This window comes from Alosa pseudoharengus, unplaced genomic scaffold (assembly GCF_046254945.1).
Source record: "Alosa pseudoharengus isolate Yale_2024_CS ecotype anadromous, Long Island Sound unplaced genomic scaffold, YU_APseudo_1.1 YU_APseudo_1.1_scf_15, whole genome shotgun sequence".
Taxonomy (NCBI): Eukaryota; Metazoa; Chordata; class Actinopteri; order Clupeiformes; family Clupeidae; genus Alosa; species Alosa pseudoharengus.
In genome coordinates this window covers 40,744,831-40,767,466 of record NW_027468620.1, presented here as the reverse complement: position 1 = coordinate 40,767,466, position 22,636 = coordinate 40,744,831, and the positions used below count along the sequence as shown (strand labels likewise).

The 22,636-nt window shown below is 44.2% G+C and overlaps 1 protein-coding gene across 1 annotated transcript in view; it reads left to right on the top strand.

The window, feature by feature from the left end:
- The first annotated feature begins 3,807 nt into the window (after nucleotides 1–3,807).
- LOC143124713 (paxillin-like) overlaps nucleotides 3,808–22,636 on the top strand; it is a 33,525-nt gene continuing 14,696 nt past the window's right edge. Inside the window, exon 1 of the mRNA XM_076286424.1 lies at nucleotides 3,808–3,870. Coding sequence (XP_076142539.1) covers nucleotides 3,858–3,870 — 13 coding nt within the window. The 5' untranslated portion in view covers nucleotides 3,808–3,857. The remainder of the gene's footprint in view (nucleotides 3,871–22,636) is intronic.

Here is a 22,636-nt window from a genome sequence, read left to right as displayed (position 1 = left end):
AATGTGATGTCACACTTTAGTACTCTATACACACAACCGACACATCCGGGAACTTTGTATAGCTGCACGTATTGAAAATGTTCAGCAAGTAATGTCAACTATACTGCTCAAAATAATTAAGGGAACACTTCAATCATACACTGGATCGGTGTCAATCAATCATACACAAACTCGGACACTGTTTGGTTCTGAGCACAAGTAAAACTTTTGAGGCGAGTGTTTTATTTTGCAAGAACTGTCAGACATTCTGTGAATGTAGTTTGGGAATGGAGAAAAAGGTGGAAATGTGTTTTAACAATTGTGTAAAACTAAGTGTCCCCTTAATTTTTTTGAGCAGTATTTAATCGTTGTAGGCCTACTTTAGTTCAGTTCAGTTCATTTTTTTTATTTGTCAGAGCACAAACAGACAGGCATATAGTTTGAGGTTGTTCACCCATTTGCATTATATCAATTTACTTCCCCATGAATCACCCATTACTTTGTACCTAATTTAGCTCCCCATAAATACCCCCTAGAAAACCCCATAAAGTGCTATGTCCAGTAAAGTGCTTGGTGCAATAATTGATAAATCTAATAGAGGTAAGGTTGTTGGAGTGTTTTTGCAGCAATGCAAAGTCCAGGTCACAGGTATTGGGCGTGTATGGACAGAGACATTATGTCACAGAGGGATGTCCAGTGGGGGGGGTGGGGGGGGGGTAGACTGTCAATTAACCCTCCTGTTATCCTTGGGGTCAATTTGACCCCAAGCAACGTTTTTTTTTTTTGCTTCATGTTTCATGACTTTTCCTCAATTGAAGGATACAACAGAGTTAGCATGAAATTTGTACAATAATATGTTTTCAATGTCCTGTACACATATTTTGTACATTGATGTTCCTTGGGGTCAGTTTGACCCCAGCTGTATGAAACATAAGGTACATGAATATTTGACACATTTTGGATATTATTATTTGAATAGTATAGGAACATATTGTTATTATCATTATTACATACACAAGTACTTATTACATATAAGTCATTTTGGCAGGACTGTAAAAGGACTTAAGCAGTCTGACTGCATGGGGGTAAAGACTGTTGGCCAGCCTGCTGGTTTTGGCCCTGACTGCATGGGGGTATAGGCTGTTGGCCAGCCTGCTGGTTTTGGCCCTGACTGCATGGGGGTAAAGACTGTTGGCCAGCCTGCTGGTTTTGGCCCTGATGGACCTATATCTTCTCCCAGAGGGCAGTGGTTGGAAGAGATGGTGTCCTGGGTGTAGATGGTCCTGGAGGATGTTCTTCACTTGGCTCATGCAGCGGGAGGTGTACACAGATGGAATGTCTGGGAGGATGACCCCAATGATCTTCCCTGCGGCTCTCACCACTCTGTGTAGGACCTCCTCCTCTGCACTGGTGCAGGCGGCAAGCCACACCAGTAACCCGTAGGTCAACACACTCTCCACTGCACAGTGGTAAAAGTTGACCATGAGTCTCTGGGGCAGTTTTGACCACCTCAGCTTCCTGATGAAGAAGGGGCGCTGTTGGGCCTTCGCTGTGGCAGAGGCGATAGTTTTCCCCCACGACAGATCCTCCGCTGCAGTCACACCTAAAAACTTAAAACTGGAGACCCTATCCACCACCTCATTCCCAATTAGGATTATGATACAAAGTTTGCTAGCAAGTAGGCCTAAGTTAATGAACCTAATATGGAAATGTGTGGCGTTTGGGCACATATCGCTATCTAGCGTAGCGGCAACGTTGCAGCGCTGTCGTCATCTGTTTATTGCAATCAATAAATTAACTACATTTTGAAGAAATGGTTCCATTCCATTTGTTATGTTTTTTTAACATAAATCAGGGATTTAGCAAAAGTCAGAAAAAAGTCAGTCGGGACAAAATTCAACCCGTGTCCACATGCTATGACTTCACAAAATGTCGCTCCAGCAAAACACCCAAAGTTGGCAATCCTGGCAATGGACAATTCCGCGGAAAATGGACTTTTTGTCACATCCATAACGTCAGTGAAATGCCTTGGCATTTGTATGATGTGAATGATAACATTCATTTTTTGTGCATTTTTTCTCATGTACATTCTTCAGCCAAAAATAGCAAATGCTCAAATGAAATGTAATCATTCACATCATACCATACCATCACATTTTATTGGCGTTATGGATGTTACAAAAAACATAATTTTCCATGGAATTGCCCCAATGCAGTAGGTTATATAATATAGGCCTACTTGAGGGGGACATGATAAAGAGGCAACAAAATAGGGGGTAGTGATGCGAGCGCCTCATTCAATGTGTGTGCGATCTGTGCAAGTGAAACCAGAGACTTTCTAATGAGGAGACACAGCACTCAAAAAACCCTCCATAGATATGGGGTTAGGTTGTAAGGCAGTTGTCTACACATATCCCACCCCTTCCATGGCAAAACGTCGACATGTGAATACAAATCATGTGGTTTGTTGGGAAGACCATGGAGGTATTATATATAATGGTGAAGACATTGTGCCAATCTTGTTGTGATCTCGCTCCTGGAGCAAGGTTGGTGTCGTGAAGCCTTGCGCACACGCATTTCTGCTGAAATAGATGCCCAATAAGTGCCTATGAAGCGTTGCAATATGGCCGCCGAGTGCAGGGACTTGCCTAAAAGGACTGGTGAAACTGAACCACTGGAGATAACGTGGATAGAAGCAACAAACGACTAAAACAACGAACGAAGCGGATTGTTGTTGTCCTGCATATAAGGGCTAGTCTAATCCAGAAGAATTGAACAGGTATTTGAACTGATACTATTTCAGCTGGTATATGCAGCACATATCCCCTTTGCAATGCTTTATGCTTTACTGAGGTAGGCTTCAAAAGTTTATTTTGAATTTACGCGTAGTTAGTTGTCTAATCTTTACATGTTCTTAAAAAGTAGGCTATATAGCCTATTAGGCCTATCATGCATTAATAGCCCAGTGATACAGACTAGTCTACTCGAAATTAGGCTGCTGTAAATTAAAAGTTTAATGGGCATAAGTCACGACTTGTGACAGGTAAATGTAGCAGCATATAGCCATATGGTGATGGCACCGCTTAAACATTTATTTCACACTCGCTGATAAAGGTTGACACTAATTTCCCTCCCTATTAAAAACATATCAAAGCTGTATAAAAATACATGTAAATAAATTAGGCTACACAAAATGTCAATCCTATATGACTTCAATTTGATTGGCATATAATTCAATCCAAGAATTTTAGATTATTTGTATAAGAATAGCATTTCCTTAATTTTCTATTAATAGGCTACTATAGGCTACCATTGCACTCTTGTCGTGTAAAACTCGTACAAGACGTTTTACAGTTTTCATATATGACCCAAAAATACCATAGGCCTATAGCCTGGATGTGTGATGTGTAGTCTGAAAGTTTCCATAACAGTGTGATTTTGCATACATGTATTGGACATATACGAAACACAATGATTCATATTCTGCTGTGAACCATACCGGTTTTTTTCCAGGCCTACAGGCTACATAACCTATTCACAGTTAAAAATTAACCCTAGCGATGGGTGGATACGAATTTCCCAAAAGCGTCTCTGGTGAAGGTACACACCAGAAATCATACAAAATCGTAGCCTACATGTTTTCGGATACGCAACATCTTTATGAGAAACACATTTTATCTTTCTTCGCTAGAGGTCACTCCAGATGAGATACTCAGTCCAGCCCAGCACTCCGTGTGTCCGTGTGGCCTGGCGGTGTGCGGAGCGCTGCGCAGCCCTTCAAACAAACTTCAGACAAGAGTAGTCGACAGAACAGGAGCGGCTTCAGCTCGGAGAGTCGCAGAAAACTGTCACGAGCGTGCGGAACGCGTTGAAAAGGCATGGACGATTTAGGTAAGAACGCCTTTACCATTTGCCATAAATCGGACATGATATCGCTATTTTGTTAGCCTGCTGGCACACTAAACATCGCGACCTAAACATTGCGGTCACATTTGACAACTTTGCGACGCGTCAGAGTTAATGGTTGGCATGACAATCACAGTGTGAGCAAAGACAAAACACTAACGTTACTGCTGAACTCTGCAGACACGTAGCAGTCAAGATGTAGGCTACATCACGTAGACAAGTTTTACCATTAACAGATTTAATAAGTTTGCAATTGCATTGCTTTATTGTTAGTAATAGCCAATAACCGTTTTTGAACTTTATTTTTTGTCAGCTATAGCTCTCACCAAAACAATGCAGACCTAATTGTTTTCATAATAAGATTGATCACGTAGCTTAGGTTATTGTCTCGAAATATCTTTAGCTATAAACCCTTTCAAAACACAGAAGTAGGCTACATCCAGTGGCTATGTCTCCGCTTAGCCTACGGTTGCTATGACTATTATTTTTTTTATTGTCTGGGTGAGATTGAGTTCTGACTGGCTGGTATAATGGGCGCAGTCTGTGCTTCCGCGCCGTGATTCCCAGTTTAAGCTCGGTATCTGACCCTTTCAGACCCAAATTAGCTGAGGCCGCGTGGGGTGAGGGACCCGGGACCCCAGTGCTCTTTTCTATCCTGCAGATATTTCCAGGAATACTGCCGAGAAGAGAGCAGTGTCTTTCCAATTTCTGACACTATTCTTGTCTCACTGCAGACCCCCACTACTCCATCCAGTGAGTGAATGCTAGACTTGTTGCTGCAGTGGCCTAGAATACTTTTCACTCACGTCCTCTTTGCAGTAAGCTACTGTAAACCCTAATGCAGAAACCACTCTGAGATGGATGCCTGAAACTTGGTTAGGCATTTGTAGCCTTCCTGTTGGTGTTGAATTTCCATTGTTATAACAATTATTCTTCATACTTGTTATTGTTTGAGAACAACATTGTTCAAAGTTCACTTTCTCTGACACCAAAGGTCATTTTGTGCTCTTCTTTTACAAAAAAAAATAATATATAAAAGCCTTTATTCTAATGACTATGTCATTAAGAAATGGTAGAGTGGCTGCGTGCACATCCTACCTATCAGGCCAGGTGGAGGACAAAGTATACTATAAGGTAACAACAACAGAGAATGTCCACACACTCCTATTTCCTACTCCCAAAAATCTGTTTGAACATTATCTTTTGTTTTACCTTATCTTATGTCATAAGTTTGTACATGTGAACGTGAGCTGAGTGACCCATATGTAGTGGCAGAAACAGCCTTCAGGGTGTAGACATTTTGTAATATCTTGATTTCAAGCTATCATACAGGCCCACAGAGGTGAGAGACGCAGGCTTGGATATCTGTTGTCTGCTTTGCACTGGAGCCCTGCTCTCTCTCTCTCTCTCTCTCTCTCTCTCTCTCTCTCTCTCTCTCTCTCTCTCTCTCTCTCTAAATTTCTCTAGTTCCCCACCTCTCTAACACTCTCTTCCCCCCCTCTCTCTTTCCTTCTCATTCTCTCTCTCTCTCTCTCTCTCACTCTCACTCTCTCTCTCTCTCTCTCTCTCTCTCTCTCTCTCTTTCACTCTCTTTCTCTCTCTCTTTCCCTCTCATTCTCTCTCTCTACTCCCCCCCTCCCCCTAACTCGTGCTCTGAGTCGGAGTCTGTCTTCATTCTGGTTATTTCTGGTTTGCTTTGACCCCCTCTGATCCCTGCTCAAGGCCCACGCACATGGTCTACATGACTGAGCACGGGCGCGTCCTGCGTCCTGTGCACACACACACACACACACACACACACACACACACACACACACACACACACACAGGCATGCACACATACACAAGCACATCCACAGACACACACATGCACACACACACACATACTCACTCACTCCTTGAGCTCTGTCTGAATGTGAATGGGAATTCCCTGGCCTGTGGGCCCTGTGTGTGCAGGAGCGAGAGCGAGATGGCGTGGTCAGTCTCAGACACGACATACAGCTGCAGCCCTTCAATGTGTCCCAATGGCACTGGGAAGGGGGCAGGCGAGATATACTTGCGTTCACCCTAGATGTGTGTGTGTGTGTGTGTGTGTGTGTGTGTGTGTCTGTGTATGTGTGTGTGTCTGTGTGTGTCTGTGTGTGTGTGTGTGTGTGGCGTGTGTGTGGCGTGTGTGTGTGTGTATGTGTATGTGTGTGTGTGTGTGTGTGTCTCTGTGTGTTTGTAGGTTACATGTCTTAGCTCCATCCTGAGCCATGGGGTGTCTGTAGGTGAGAAATACCTGTGTTGGCCTCGGCCCCAGGGTGTGCTTGTGTTTTTTGGTTGGGTCAGGTTGCATCAGCAGCAGCGGCACACACACAGACACACACACACACACACACACACACACACACACACACACTCACACACACACACATACGACCCACACTGCAGCCACCTCCGGAGCAGATCAGGCTTGTTTCTGGCCTGGTTCTGTCTCTGATCTGGCTGTCAATCTGAACTTATGACAGTGGCTTTCCCATTGGAAATCAATGAAGTGCTGTACACTCAACAACAACAACAACAACAATAGCAACAGCCATAACAACAAAGACAACAAGACATTACATTCATATAGTGTTTTTCTAGGTATTTTACAGAGGTGTGGAGTGGGGAAGCTCAGTACCACCACCACGAATGTGAATCGCCCATCTGGGAGATCCTTCAATCAGATCCAAACCAGTCCAGTTCTGACCAATCCAGTCTAAGTACCTGTGATTAGATCCATCATGTGCAACAACAACAAAATCAACAACAACACATTACATTACATTTATATAGTGCTTTCCTAGGTGCCCGAATCCATCTTGTGACCCATCTTGGTTTTCATGAGGCTGGTGATGTCTCAGGGACCTGGTTCATGCCAGACCAGATCACAGGTGAATCTGTCTGAGGGACCAGGGGGGTATTCCAAGTACGTGGTTTAGTGACAAACCTGGGTAAGTTTACTCAGGGTAAGTGGTAAACCTCCTACAACAAGAGCCCTATGGCATTGTTTTGTTAGGAGAATGAAGCCATATAGCTCTTCTATTAGGAGGTTTACCCCTTAGGCTACTCTGAGTTAACTTACCCAGGTTTGTCACTAAACCACATACTTAGAATACCCTCCTGGTTCATGCCAGACCAGATCACAGTTGAATCTGTCCCAGGGACCTGGTTCATGCCAGACCAGATCACAGGCACATCTGCTGACGGCTCTGCGGGGCTCAGCAATTGAATTTGTGTGTATGAGACTGGAGGGTTGAGGGAGGGAGACGCGTACTCCATGTGTCCCTCACAAAGGCCTATTGTAAGCGGCCCCTGAGTGTGTGGGGGAGCACGTTGGCGTGGTATTGGCGAGGGTGCGTCTGGTCTGGAAGCCGATGTTAAGTAGCCTAATTAGTGTGAAGTAGCGGCGAGAGAGAGATATGCACTGACAGCCTTGTGTGTGTGTGTGTGTGTGTGTATTTGTGTGTCTCGTGTGTGTGTGTGTGTATGTGTTTGTGTGTGTGTGTGTAGGTGTGTCATGTATGTGTGTGTATGTCTCGTGTGTGTGTGTGTGTGTGTATGTTTGTGTGTTTTGTGTGTGTGTGTTTGTGTGTGTGTGTGTGTGTGTCTGTCTGTCTGTGTGTATGTATTTGTGTGTGTGTGTAGGTGTGTCATGTATGTGTGTGTGTTTGTGTGTCTCGTGTGTATGTGTGTGTGTGTGTGTGTCTGTGTATGTGTTTGTGTGTATGCGTGTGTGTCATGTGTGTGTGTTTGTGTTTTTTGTGTGTGTGTGTTTGTGTTTCAAGTGTGTGTGTTTGTGTGTCTCGTGTGTGTGTGTGTGTGTGTGTGTGTTTGTTTGTGTGTCTCGTGTGTGTGTATGTGTTTGTATGTGTGGAGGCCAGGACCGCGTCCCCTCTCTGTGGGCAGCGGCGCTCGGAGCTGGGCACGGGAGAAAGGGCTGATTGTTCCCAAACCTGGAGCTCTCCCGCCCTGGTCCTCAGTGCTGTTCCCGGGACACGAGACGGCAGAGGAATGCATGCGGTCACTGCGCAGGGTCGAGGGACGGGTGGGGGGGTCCCCAGACGACCAGAGGGGTCGTCTTTTTCTCTCAACCCTCTGCCAGAAGCCGCGTAGGGGAATTTCTACATCTTTATTCTTATGAGCCACCTGGTCCTCAGTTGGATGGAGTGTGTGCTGGCTTTGATAGCCATGTGTACAAAGAGCGGATTGCAGATGATAAAGCTTGAGTCATTGCTTTCTTTTTCCTCTTCTGTTTCCAGTCCCGTCGCTCATGTTCCAATCTTGCGTGCTGTTCACAAACATCAGCCCGTCCATTTCACACACACATGAACGCAAACGTAAACATGTGTTTTTGCAGGGCGGAGGGAAGGCACATATGGCAACCATCAGTGCTATGAGCGTACATGCACACACACACACACACACACACACACACACACACACTGCACACGTACACGCTAATCATGATCACCACCCACGACTCCTCCATCATCTGAAGGCGGTCAGCAGATGTAGGCGCACACACACACACATGTACACACACACACACACACACACGTACACACACACACACACACACACACACACACACACACACACACACACACACACACACACACACACACACACACACACACACACACACACACACACACACACACACATGTACACACACGTACACACACACACACACACACACACACACGTACACACACAGGCTTGTTTACCCTGTGATGTGAGGGAAGTGGCAGACTTGAGGGTTTCACACTGAGTAAAGGTAGCACAGACTTGACCCTGATTCAGAATCAGTACCTTTTATCATCAGACGGTCCCATACACAAGTATACAGCAAGGCTCAAATAACTCTATGGGCCCTACGATGATAGTCTAAAGCATAGCGCAAAGCATATAATCATCACGACGCAAAGCTTATTCCTATCGTATACTCAAGTTTTTCGCCATGCCCGTCTCTTTTATTGACCAATGTGCCAAGGGGTGTGGCAATTAACGACCTAAGGAGGGGTCTAGCGCATTATCTAAAAATCGCTAAAACGCATTACGCCACTGACGAAGAGAAACCTGGTCAGAAATCCATGGCGAGTTGTTTATATGTTATTTTAAGAGCGCATTGTCAACAGTGATATGGGCGGGTGCACAACACACCCTGCTTCTCTCATCCACAGGAACGCGCACCAACGCACATCCATGCAAAACATTACCAATTACATGATTACAATGTTAAACATAATTATAATAAAGATATTAGGAAGTACATCTCACAATGAGTAGTTAATCACCATCATTTGCAAATTGCTAATGACGGATTAGGTGAGAGGCACATATGGAGCACAGCTGAAGACGCACTGTCACGAGAAGTAAGCAGCAACTCCTCTGCAGGATAAATGTCCTTAGGTTTTTTATTCAGTCATTCGAACATTACTGGGGTAAGTGTTGCTTTTTCAAGGCTATGTTTTCGATGGTAACCCATTGTCAGACAATAGTGAAAGTAATTAACTGTGTATGTATAACCGTTCTGTCACACCACAATGAAGTTAGTTTTACTTTGCCAATGAGTTCAAATAATAGACGAGTGCAGATGCGTGTATATGCTATACTCTGCTAGGTTTTAGTAAAGCATGGTTTAGTGGAATACCTGTTCCATACGGTCTCGCATGCAAGCAGATTCCTTCAAATGTGCCGCTGACTATCAAAATACCGATGCGCTGTTTGAAGTTGTGCTGCTTGCTGCTAAAGGGCATGACAGATGCCATTCTCATTGGTTTAAATGATGTTACGCCCAAAACACACCCATGACTGATTACGTTTCACAAAACCACTACCAATGTGGACTGGACAACCCACTAAATTTAATTAAGTTATTCGCTAGTGAATGCACATGTAACAGGGTTGTTGATTTCAACAGGACACAGAATGCACATGTAACAGGGTTGTTGATTTCAACAGGACACAGAATGCAGGGTTGGTGATTTCAACAGCACACAGAATGCACATGTAACAGGGTTGTTGATTTCAACAGCACACAGCATGTGCTTTAAACCAGATACACACCCGTGGGGACTGACACAGTAAACACTGGAGTCATGATATGGAAAAACCTACAGCACAGCAACAAACCATGCCAGAATAAGCAATGGGGATCCTCTGCTGAGTTAGCTGTCACTCACACACACACACACACACACAGGCAAACAAGCTGTTTGGAAAGGAAGAGCGGAGAGGTGGGAGTTTTTGTGGGTGAGTGTGATATCCCCCCATGGAATTCTGTTACACACTTCACAAATACCATCACACACACGCTCTCTCTGTTTCTCTCACCCACATACACACACACACACCCCAAACAAAGGAACGGTGATAAAAAAAGGCCTCACAAATACTTTCTCACTCACGTACACTCTCACACAAACAAACACACACACACAAACACATACTGTATCTAACTCTGTGCAAAAGAGTGTGGTGAGATTTAGATATTGCGGATAAGAGTGATGTCCCAAAAATGTGTTCCACCCCTACACAATACACACACTCTCACACACACTCAGATGCCAAACTGGGGGGGGGGGGGGGTAGTAGTTTCCCCCAGTAGAAATGTGGTCCATCCTCCAACGAGAGCGAGATAAACAGAGAGAGAGAGAACTGTGCACTCCCAAATCTACACCCTCATGGTTGGAGAAAAAGCAACTCTGACCTCATCTCTCTGGGTCTTGGACCTATCCCACATCCTTAGGAAACGGCCCTCAGTGTCTTTGTGTGCGTGTGTGTGTGTCTGTATGTGTGTGTGTGTGTCGGTCAGTGATTTCTCTGTTTCTGGTGCATACGGAGGCTTGGGTGGGATGTTAATGAAAGACAGGAAGCAGGCAGCTAAAAGCATGTCCTGTTGGTACCTAGAGCCGGGTCAAACGTCCTGCTTATCTCAACCTCCCATGTTAGCCCAAAAGCTAATACTGTTACGTTTGGGCTTGTCCACAACGGCAACCATAACTACAAAGACAGCAGTAAAAACTATAGTTTTAACGATAATGCTATAGTTACAGTAATTATAATGACAGCATCCACACTGCATACTAAAATGATAACGATTTGAGGAACGATGGCCTTGGGGGTCACATTCAGAGTGATTTTCAGAACAATGGAAACCTGACAGCCAATCAGAATCCACTGAATTTTAGAAATCGCATTAATGAACATGAGAGAAACTTTCCTGGTTCGCCAGTGTGAACGCCAGAGAACTGGTGTTACCTGGAGGCTGATGGATGTCTCAAGCCTATTCCGATCGCTCAGCATAACGGATGCCAGCTAGCTGTGCGTGTGGAATGCTCGTAAACCTCACTCCCCGACGCCACAAGAGCAGTGCATGAAAGCTATCAGTCAGGGCTTTAAGCTCAATTGTCAGCACACTTGACTCCCGGTCTAAGGTGCTGCTGTTTGCAGGTTTGAGTCATGTGAAGGGCTGAACCATGCAGGTTACAATAGCACCATCTAGTTTTGCTAGCATATTTAGGCTGATGAATGTCTCAAGCCTATTCCGATCCCTCACAGCAGCAGCTAGTTTTACTAGCATTCAAGCTCTGATGAATGCTGTAAACCACGTCCATGACGGTAACTAGGCCTGTGGCATGCTGCCTGTCTCAGTAAAGAACAGGCTAATCATGTTAGTGTTTAGCATTCATTCTTAAATACAAATGCCATAAAGCACATCCTTGTAGTACCTGTAGCTGTGGAATGCAGTAAAAAGTCCTGCAGTCCTACATAGCTCTCCCCTGTCACAGGCTAATTAGGTTAGCATTAGCATTCATGCTCGGATTTCATTATCCCCTGGTTCAGATGGGGTGGCTGAGGATTTTACTGCTTTGTTCCAGTTTATTGCTCCCCCCCGCCTTCTCTGTATACCTCCCTTGGTGTGTTCTCTCCCTCAGGCTAGGTTGAGAACTGCTGTTGATTGTGTTCCTGAACGATGCTTGAGTAATGTTGTTAGGATCCGAATTACAACACATTCCACCCTCATGACATTTCTCTTTCTCTTACACACACACATACACACACACACACACACACACACACACAGTAGGAACACAAAGATGGGCTAAGCCTGAAAGGTTTGCATCTCAGTGTTTGTCCATCTAAGTCCATCTTTGAGCATCTGTCTCTGGTCTCCTTTTTCCACCTATTAACACATACATCTCACACATGCGTGCATGCACACACACATCTCACACATACCACATACACAAATACATATAAACAACACACCCACACTTATGCACATACTCACTCACGCAGGGATATTACATCTTCTGCTCTGATATCTGATTATCTATAACACACACACACACACACACACACACACACAAATCATGTAATGAATGACAAAAGTATTCAGTTGCAAGTCACTTTCAAAAAGCTTTAGCACAGTAAATGTAAGCCAATATATCTCCTCCAGTATGCAAAGGAATCTTTGTATGTGTGTGTAAGTGCACGTGCATGTGTAGAAATGTGTGTGTGCGTGTAAGCGTGTGTGTGTGTATGTGTGTGTGCTTACATGTGTGTTACAGTAGACCATAATGTCTTCCTTGACTGCCTGCCGTGCGTGTCTTTGGGGAAGTGCTTTTATTTTGGGTGTTGCTCTCTCTGTAGGGAAGTGTCATCTTTCTAACGGGGGGATCCGACAGCAGGAGGTATATTTAGACACACATTCACACACACACACACACAGCCTATAATCTCTCTCTTCACTGCTGTCTGACTGGAAACCCATTGCTGGGCTTACCCTGCTTTTTTACCCCCCTCCCTCTCTTGCTATCTCTCTCTATTCCTCCCTTTCTCCACACCTCTCATCACTAGCTTCTTCCTTCCTTCTCTTTCCTTTCTCCTCCCTCCACGGGTGTGTCTGAGCTGAGAGCACCTGCGTGTATCTCTCTCTCGTCTCCTTACTGATGTTATATCTCTCGTCTCCTAACTGATGTTATATATCTCTTTCGTCTCCTAACTGATGTTATATCTCTCGTCTCCTAACTGAGGTTATATCTCTCTCTCATCTACTAACTGATGTTATATCTCTTGTCTCCTAACTGATGTTATATCTCTCTCTCATCGACTAACTGATGTTATATCTCTTGTCTCCTAACTGATGTTATATATCTCTCTCATCTACTAACTGATGTTATATCTCTCGTCTCCTAACTGATGTTATATCTCTCTCTCTCTCTCATTTCCTGAGGTTGTATCTGTCTTTCTCGTCTCCTAACTGAGGTTATATCTTGAATTTCCCCTGGGGATCAATAAAGTATCTATCTATCTATCTATCTATCTATCTATATCTCTATATCTCTATCTCTCGTCTCCTAACTGAGGTTGTATCTGTCTCTTTTGTCCCCAAACTGAGGTTATATCTCTTTCGTCTCCTAACTGAGGTTATATCTCTCTTGTCTCCTAACTGAGGTCATCTCTCTCTCTCTTTCATCCCCAAACTGAGGTTATATCTCTCTTGTCTCCTGAGGTTATCTCTCTCTCGTTCCCTAACTGAGGTTGTATCTCTCGTCTCCTATTGGTTGCATGTGAGTGTTGAAACTTGTTTTCCCTTCCCTTCCCTTCTCTCTCTATCTCTCTCTCTCTCACACTCTCTCATCCCTTCTTCCATCTACTTCTTCCTTCCTCACTGTGTCATATCATCACTCTCTTTCTCTGACTCCATGGGCCCGAGTTCGGTGGCGATATAGGTAGCAGGAAGCAAATTCAAGGCAGGGACTCTGAAATGGGCGAGACTTTTCTGGTGAAGTTCAATAGAATAAACCAATTACATGTAACCAGTGTTGAATGCTGATGTACTGTATCTACATATTTATATTTTATTAATTAACTTTGACCTGACTCTGGCCACTTTATGCTTCTGACTTCACTCTGGCCACAGTGTGCATGCACTGTCGGCAAAATAAGCTGTCCAACTCACACTCTCGTATGTCTGTCTGCCCCTCCTCTTTCTGTCTCTTACTCTATCCCTTTATCCTCCTCCTCTCTTTGTCTGGAATCTCCCTATCATTCTCTCTATCTACCACCCCCTATCTTTCTCTCTTCCAGCTCTCTCCTTCCCTCCATCTCTCTTTCTCTCCTCCCTCCTTCTCGTACTCTCTCTCTCTCTCTCTCTCTCTCCATAGCTCCCTGCCTCTCTCTCTTTCTCTGTCTCTCTCTCTCTCTCTCTCTCTCTCCCTAACCCCCCTCTCACACTCTCTCTTTCTCTCTCTCTCTCACTCCATCTGCCTGTGGCTGATATAAATACCCCGGTCCGGTTGGTGCGGTGGGGTAGGGTTTCTCTGGAGGGGCTAGGGCCCACTCTGTCCTCAGCGCCGTACTCATAAACAGCCCGCTCCCTGCTAGACCTCACTGACCTCTTACTGCTATAACGGTGTATGTGTGTGGGTGGGTGGGAATGGGTGTGTCTCTGTGTGTGTGTGTGTCTGTGTGTGTCTGTGTGTGTGTTATCAGAACCAAATTCTCAGTTGCCTGAACCCATTTGTTTTGGCAAAACCTTAAACAGTTTTCACAAATAAAACACAATTTGCAAAACTTGCTAAACACATTCTCATGCAATACAACACGTGTTGCATTGTGATGCACTTGTGATGCATAATGGCAACCACAAGTGGCAAAAGGTAAACACAAATAGTGCACAGATGTCATACGTTAAACACAACTACTTAAAATTGATCACACTTCTTTCAAATGATGTCACACAACCAATATAAGCTAGTTCAGAGTGCAAACAGGCTGCTGAACAGTGCAGGTTCATATCAATAATGGACAGAAACTACTGTATCAATCAGGCATTCAGAGTACACTGTAGGCTGTAGACTGCAATGTACTTCTCATTTACATTACTGAAATGCCTTTTCCGGTATACAGTTTTTCACAATTGCTAAAACACATTTTTTGAAAACTTCCACCCTTTTCTCAAAACTGTATCCATGCCATCATACAGGTGAACAGGAAATAAATGTGTCGCACACATCATACAGTATATCATGCATCACATCACTTCATATATCATATATCATTTATCATATATCACATCACTTCATATATCATATGTCATATAGCATATATCACATCACTTCATATAGCATATATCATATAGCATATATCACATCACTTCATATATCATATATCATTTATCATATATCACATCACTTCATATATCATATATCATTTATCATATATCACATCACTTCATATATCATATGTCATATAGCATATATCACATCACTTCATATATCATATGTCATATAGCATATATCACATCACTTCATATATCATATATCATATAGCATATATCACATCACTTCATATATCATATGTCATTTATCATATATCACATCACTTCATATATCATATGTCATTTATCATATATCACATCACTTCATATATCATATGTCATATAGCACATCACTTCATATGTCATATAGCATATATCACATCACTTCATATATCATATATCATTTATCATATATCACATCACTTCATATATCATATGTCATATAGCATATATCACATCACTTCATATATCATATGTCATATAGCATATATCACATCACTTCATATATCATATATCATATAGCATATATCACATCACTTCATATATCATATGTCATTTATCATATATCACATCACTTCATATATCATATGTCATTTATCATATATCACATCACTTCATATATCATATGTCATATAGCACATCACTTCATATGTCATATAGCATATATCACATCACTTCATATATCATATGTCATATAGCATATATCACATCACTTCATATATCATATATCATATAGCATATATCACATCACTTCATATATCATATATCATATAGCATATATCACATCACTTCATATATCATATATCATATAGCATATATCACATCACTTCATATATCATATATCATATAGCATATATCACATCACTTCATATATCATATGTCATTTATCATATATCACATCACTTCATATATCATATATCATATAGCATGCATTACGTCATCCCCTTTCTGCTCTCCAGCGTGGACCTGCTCACACCTCTCTGCTACTCTCTCTCTCTCTCTCTCTCTCTCTTTGTCCCTCTCTGTCTCTCTCTTTCTCTCTCTCACACACACACACAAATGTTACTCTGCTGACACCTGTACACACACACACACACACACACACACACACACACACACACACACACACACACACACACACATACAAACACACACACACAACCCTATGAACACCTGTACAAACACACATACACACACGGTCCTGCGAACACCTGTACATGCACACATACACCCACCCACCCACACACACATGCACACACACACATGGTCCTGCGAACACCTGTACATGCACACATACACACACACACACACACATACACACACACACATACACACACTGTCCTGCGAACACCTGTACACCCACACACACACACGGTCCTGTTGGTACCTCTCCGGCTTGTTCGCTGCTCTCCTCCTTCGTTTCCCATTCCTTTCTTCCTCTGGAATGCCAGGAATTCTCAGCTCTCTTTTTTTCATCATGGGTGGAGTGGGTGAGAGGAGGGTGCTGGACAAAGCTGAACCAGAGGGTGGCACACGTCTTTTTTCACACACAAGATGCCAGTCTACATGCCCATGAGTTTCTCAGTGTGTTTGTATCTGCTACTGATGATAATGGCGACAGTAGCACAGTGGTTATCATTTGTGATAAAATAAAGAAGCTATTGATAATGGTATATAAAACAAGCAAGAGTTTTGTGTATGCAGTCGTGTTGGTTATAATTGGAGACATTATTGGTTCAGCCAAGTAAATGCATAGTTCAGTCATGTAGCTGTTTGCTCCTCATAAACTTACATGAGTTAATTTACTTGCCGTGGTGTGTGTGTGTGTGTGTGTGTGTGTGTGTGTGTGTGTGTGTGTGTGTGTGTGTGTGTGTGTGTGTGTGTGTGTGTGTGTGTGTGTGTGTGTGTGTGTGTGTGTGTGTGTGTGTGTTGTAGACTCTGCTCTTTGGCTGTTCTCTGCTTTCAGGGGATTGGGTTTAAGCTTGGCTTCTCCCTCCTGTTTGCATTCTTATTCATGCTAACCACTCTATTACAGCCCTGTAAACAGGCCCACACCACATACCCCCCTACTCCACCCTCCCACCAGCTCACACAAACACTCTGCATAACTCAATGCTGCCCCCCTCAGGAGTCAGATGGAACTGACGGCATTGAGCATGGAGTTAACAGGTTGTCTTCTAAGTCCTCCTATTGTATCAAGGACCTTTAGAAGCTGAGACAAACAGTACCCTTAATTGTGTTATTACAGAATTAGTTTTAATTCGTTTTGTATAAATTGTTTTACTTAATTGTATTTGTTAAGTGATAAGTGTCAGTAGGCTATACAAGACTCACATTGCTTTCCTGGAAATCTTTTCTTTTTGTAAGGTTGACCTTCCTCACTAAAGCGTCCAGCCCATTCCTGTTTCCCCTGACAGAGAGTGTTGTAGGCAGGATATCCTGTCTGTGTAGTGCTAAAGGTGCTGGTGGTGTTTTATAAAGATAGGCCATGATGGTCGTGTATTTAAGCAACATGTGCAAACTATAACCTTCAAGGGTCCAGCTGTTTGTGTCGTTTAAGGTCTGTCTGTAAGTGTGTAAAGTACTGTTAGCTATTAAAGCCTTAAATGGCCATGGGTACAATATGGATATGCTTTGCCCCTATACTCCTTCATCATGGGTCTCAATCACTATGGACTGTCCCATGGTCTTTGCTTGCACACAAATGGGACCGTGCTTTTTCTATTGTTGCACCAAGACTTTGGGACAGTCTCCCAAGGGACCTTAGTCATGTTTAATCCCTGACTGGTTTAAAGTCTAAGCTTAAAACTCACTTTTTGTCTTCCGTTTGGCAACTGTTGATCGATCCCTAGAACTGTGGATGGTAAATAATCTGTCATAGTGACTGTCTATACACATAGTATGTATGTCGTCTATTGTGAAACACTTTGCTTCAATACTTTACTTTACTTTACTTTACTTTACTTTACTTTACTTTACTTTACTTTACTTTACTTTACTGTATGTAGGAATAATACATTATTTTAGGTCTGAAATATTGAAGTTAATCAATCAGTCACCAATTATTATGACATATATTATTATGTGTGACATCTTCATTAATGATCAGCATAAGTTTAATATCAGGCTTTTTGCACGTCGTAAATCAGTTGAAGAGGCTGTGCCTTGAGCATGGGGGAATGTGCTGTGCCTCTGATGCAGAAGCCTTCTTTAGCTTTTATAAGACAGTTGAGCGGTTTGGCACCAGGTGCTGCTCTTATTTTGAGTGGGTGGGTTTTTAGTGTGAGTTCATGCAAGAGCTCCAGGCTTTAAATAGCCACCTCCTCCGTGGGGGAGCGAAGCGAAACAAGACCAAACGAACGAAACTGGAGGGGAGTTGACCATGGGTTGCATCACAGGGTTTGTGTTTCAAACAGCTTTATTTAATCAGGCATTACAAGTCCCCTCTGCTTTTAGTGTGGTGTCACGTCTGAGTCAGGTCAGCGATGCAGAGGTTTTTAATAGGCAGAGGTGTTTTGTTCAGATGCCATCGTTGTACTGTCATGTTCATGACGAGAGGTCTGGGACTACCCCCACCCCCACCCCCCAAGTCATCTCCCTGTCTTTGGGAAATGGACAGTCTCATATGCTAAATCAGGCATAAACCATTATGTCATTAATAGTTTTGGGGTTGATCATCAGGGTGTTTGAAACAGCTGGTGAGTAGATGGGGGTGAGGTTATCAGTGGAGGGAGAAAGAGAAGATTGAACGATTGCGGAAGGTGATTTGAGACGGAGAGAGAGAAGGGGGGGTAGAAGAGATGAAACAGACATGCAAGAGAGTTTTTGAGAGATCTGAGAGAGAGTGCAAGAGTGAGGGAAAGCTAGAGGAAGAGGGAGGTTGAGACAAATAGAGAGAGCAAGAGAGGAAGAGAGAGAGCGAGAGAGGGAGAGAGAGTGAGGGGGGGGCGTGGGAGAGGGAGGGTGATAGAGGGAAAAATAGAGGGAGAGAGAAAGAGAGCAAGGGAGGGAGAGAGCAAGGGGAATGAGAGAGAGAGTGAGGGTGGTAGCGAGAGAGCTAGGGAGGGGGAAAGAGAGAGAGAGAAAGAGGGAGGGGAAATAGAGAGAGAGCGAGAAAGAGAGAAAGAGGGAGGGGAAAGAGAGAGAGAGAGAGAGAGAGAGAGAGAGAGGGGGGGGGTCAGAGAGAGAGAGAGGGAAAAGAGAGAGAGAGAGAGAGAGAGGGGAAAGAGAGAGAGAGAGGGAGGGGAAAGAGAGAGAGAGAGAGAGAGAGAGAAAGAGGCGGAGGGGAAAGAGAGAGGGGGTCCCTTCTGCACCGCGCCCTCTGGAGGCATGCTCTGCTCATCGCCCATTAGTGTGTCATATCCTTCAAACAGTCACACGCACCCACACACTCGCAGAGTGACGTGGATTGACACTCTCAGTCAGCGACGACATCTCTCTCTCACACACACACACACACACACACACACACACACACACACACATACACACACAGAGTGACGTGGATTGACACTCTCAGTCAGCGACGACATTTCTCTCTCTCTCACACACACACACACACACACACACACATACACATACATACACACAGAGTGACGTGGATTTACACTCTCAGTGAGTGACTGCATACTCACACTCCCTCTCTCAGAGACACACACACACACAAGTGTAGGAGCCACCAGCATAACAGTGAGTATGATCTCCTCTCATCTTTTCTCCTGTCTGTTTCCCATGTGTCTCTTTATAGCCTCTTGGTTCCAATAATAATCTGTATTGAGTGCTTAGCTCCTCTGTATGGACCTCAGCGTGTGTGTGTGTGTGTGTGTGTGTGTCTGACTTGTGTCAGTGTTCATCCCTGGACATTTCGCTCAACTTAGTCTGCACTGGTCACGGTGTGTATAGCTTGGGTTCTTCATCGGAGGGTGGGTATTAGCCATAAGGTTTGGGTTAGGTCTTGTCCACTGGTATAAGGGGGGTATTCCGCATTGGTACAGAGTGTTTTCTATCAGCATAAGGTGTGCATTATTTTCCAGAACAGTGTGTGTAGTCTTATTAGCCTAGTGAGTGTGATGAGTGTTCTGTACACCAGGGCTCACCGTCAGGTCCCTGTCCCCTTACTGTACTTATTGCCCCTTCTAGTGTACTTATTCCCCCCTCTACTGTACTTAACACCCCCTATAGTGTACTTATTACCCCCCCTCTGCTGTAGGCAGCTGTGGCCTACTGGTTAGCGCTTTGGACTTGTAACCGGAGGGTTGCCGGTTTGAACCCCGACCAGTAGTCACGGCTGAAGTGCCCTTGGGCAAGGCACCTAACCCCTCACTGCTCCCCGAGCGCCGTTGTTGTTGCAGGCAGCTTACTGCGCCGGGATTAATGTGTGCTTCACCTCACTGTGTGTTCACTGTGTGCTGAGTGTGTTTCACTAATTCACGGATTGGGATAAATGCAGAGACCAAATTTCCCTCACGGGATCAAAAGAGTACTTACTTACTTATACTTAATACCCCCCTCTGTTGTACTTAATACCCCCTAATAGTGCACTTATAACCTGCCTGTAGTGGTCACGTACTCCAGAGCTGGGCGAGGGTCCACTGCCAACCCAAAGCTCCCGTCTTGGTGAAGAGCTACATCCTAATCATTTGACCTCTGTCCCCCTCTCATTCCCCACAGCAACCCACATTTACAGCGCCGGTATTAAACCGTACTGTATTATGATACGAGCACTCGTAAAATTTTACTCGTACGCTAGATGATCGGGTGTCTGTCAGGCGGCCCTGTATGCTACTGAGCGTCTGCGGTCGGAGATCACTTTGCCACCCATGTTGTTGAGCCCTTGGTGCGTAGCCCCTGGGATAGCATGGCCTGTGTGTGTGTGTGTGTGTGTGTCTGTGTATGTGTGTGTCTGTGTGTCTGTGTGTGTGTGTGTGTGTGTGTGTGTGTGTGTCTGTGTATGTGTGTGTCTGTGTGTGTGTGTGTGTGTGTGTGTGTGTGTGTGTGTGTGTGTGTGTGTGTGTGTGTGTGTGTCTGTGTGTCTGTGTGTGTGTGTGTGCGCGCAAGACTCTAGGCTATTCTTGCCTAGCGGGGCTAGAGAGGGATGAGGTAAGAGGTTATTTAGCTCGCTTGCCCTAGCTCTGGAGGCCCAGCTCTGGGGTGATAGATTACACTGCCTTGTTTCCAGACGGGCAACAGATCGCATGCCTGCGTGTCTGTCTGTCAGTGGCAGCCCAAGAGATGCACTGAATCACATGTGATATGCACATACACACACGCACATGTGCATAAAGTACACACACACACATGCACACACACACACACACACACACACACACACACACACTCACACACACATGTACATACAGTACATACACACACACACGCACGCACACATGCACACACATACATATATACAGTACACACACACACACACACGTGTACACACAGTACACACACACACACACACACACACACACACTCTCATAACACACTCACATAACTCTCTCACATGTCCACAAACATGCACCCACAAATCCACACCTCTCTCACCATACTCTCACATATACTGTCTCACACATGCACAATGTCATCATGCATGCCACACTGGCACACATACACACAGGTACACAGACACACATGAACACAGTACATACTCTCACACACATCACACACACATGCATGCATTCACCCATAATAGCATAACACCTTCACATGTCCAGTATATGCACTCTCACCCATGCACACACACACACACACACACACACACACACACACACACACACACACACACACACACACACACACACACACACACACATACACACACACACACAGTATCAGGTTGAAGGTATGGCATGGCAGCAGCTGAATGTGTTAAATAAGTCTCCAGGAGTTTCATCAGTGTGAAAACTTGGTGTGTGCCGTCTGCTCTGGGGCCCATGGTTCTCTGGGAGGGGTGCTGAAAGGCTTTCACAGACCTGTGTGTGTGTGTGTGTGTGTGTTTCTGTAACCTTGGGTTTGTTTACTCGAGATCTGACAGATGAGGACTTGTTTTGGTGAGATCAGCAATTACACACTGAGAAACACACAGAGACAGATCGAGAGAGATTGTGGGACAGAGAGAGAGAGTGGGACAGAGAGAGAGAGAGAGAGAGAGAGAGAGAGAGAGAGAGAGTGGGACAGAGAGAGTGAGAGTGGGACAGAGAGAGAGAGAGAGATACGTGAAGACAGATGCTAGCTGACAATGATACACAGAGACAGACACACACAGAGAAACAGATGGACACAAATGCAGTTATTATTATTAGGCCTACTTATCAAATACAAACGTTCTGCCAATTTTTTTCTCTCAGTTCTCATATGATTAGAGGTACAAATAGATGGAATCGTAGTGTTTTTTTTTCACTTGCCCTTGATGCTTGGCAGGGTGATAGACATGAAGAGAATGGTTTCAGTATCATAATGAGACGTTAGCTGATGATGCTAACAATAAGAGGAGCTAACATTAATACTTGTTCTAGTAAAAGGTCCCTTGTGTTGTGCTGCTTGTTCCTTACTGTGCCTCACTGCCTGCTCGAGGAGGCTTGAGAGGGTTCATAGGCCTTTAATAGGAGACTGACG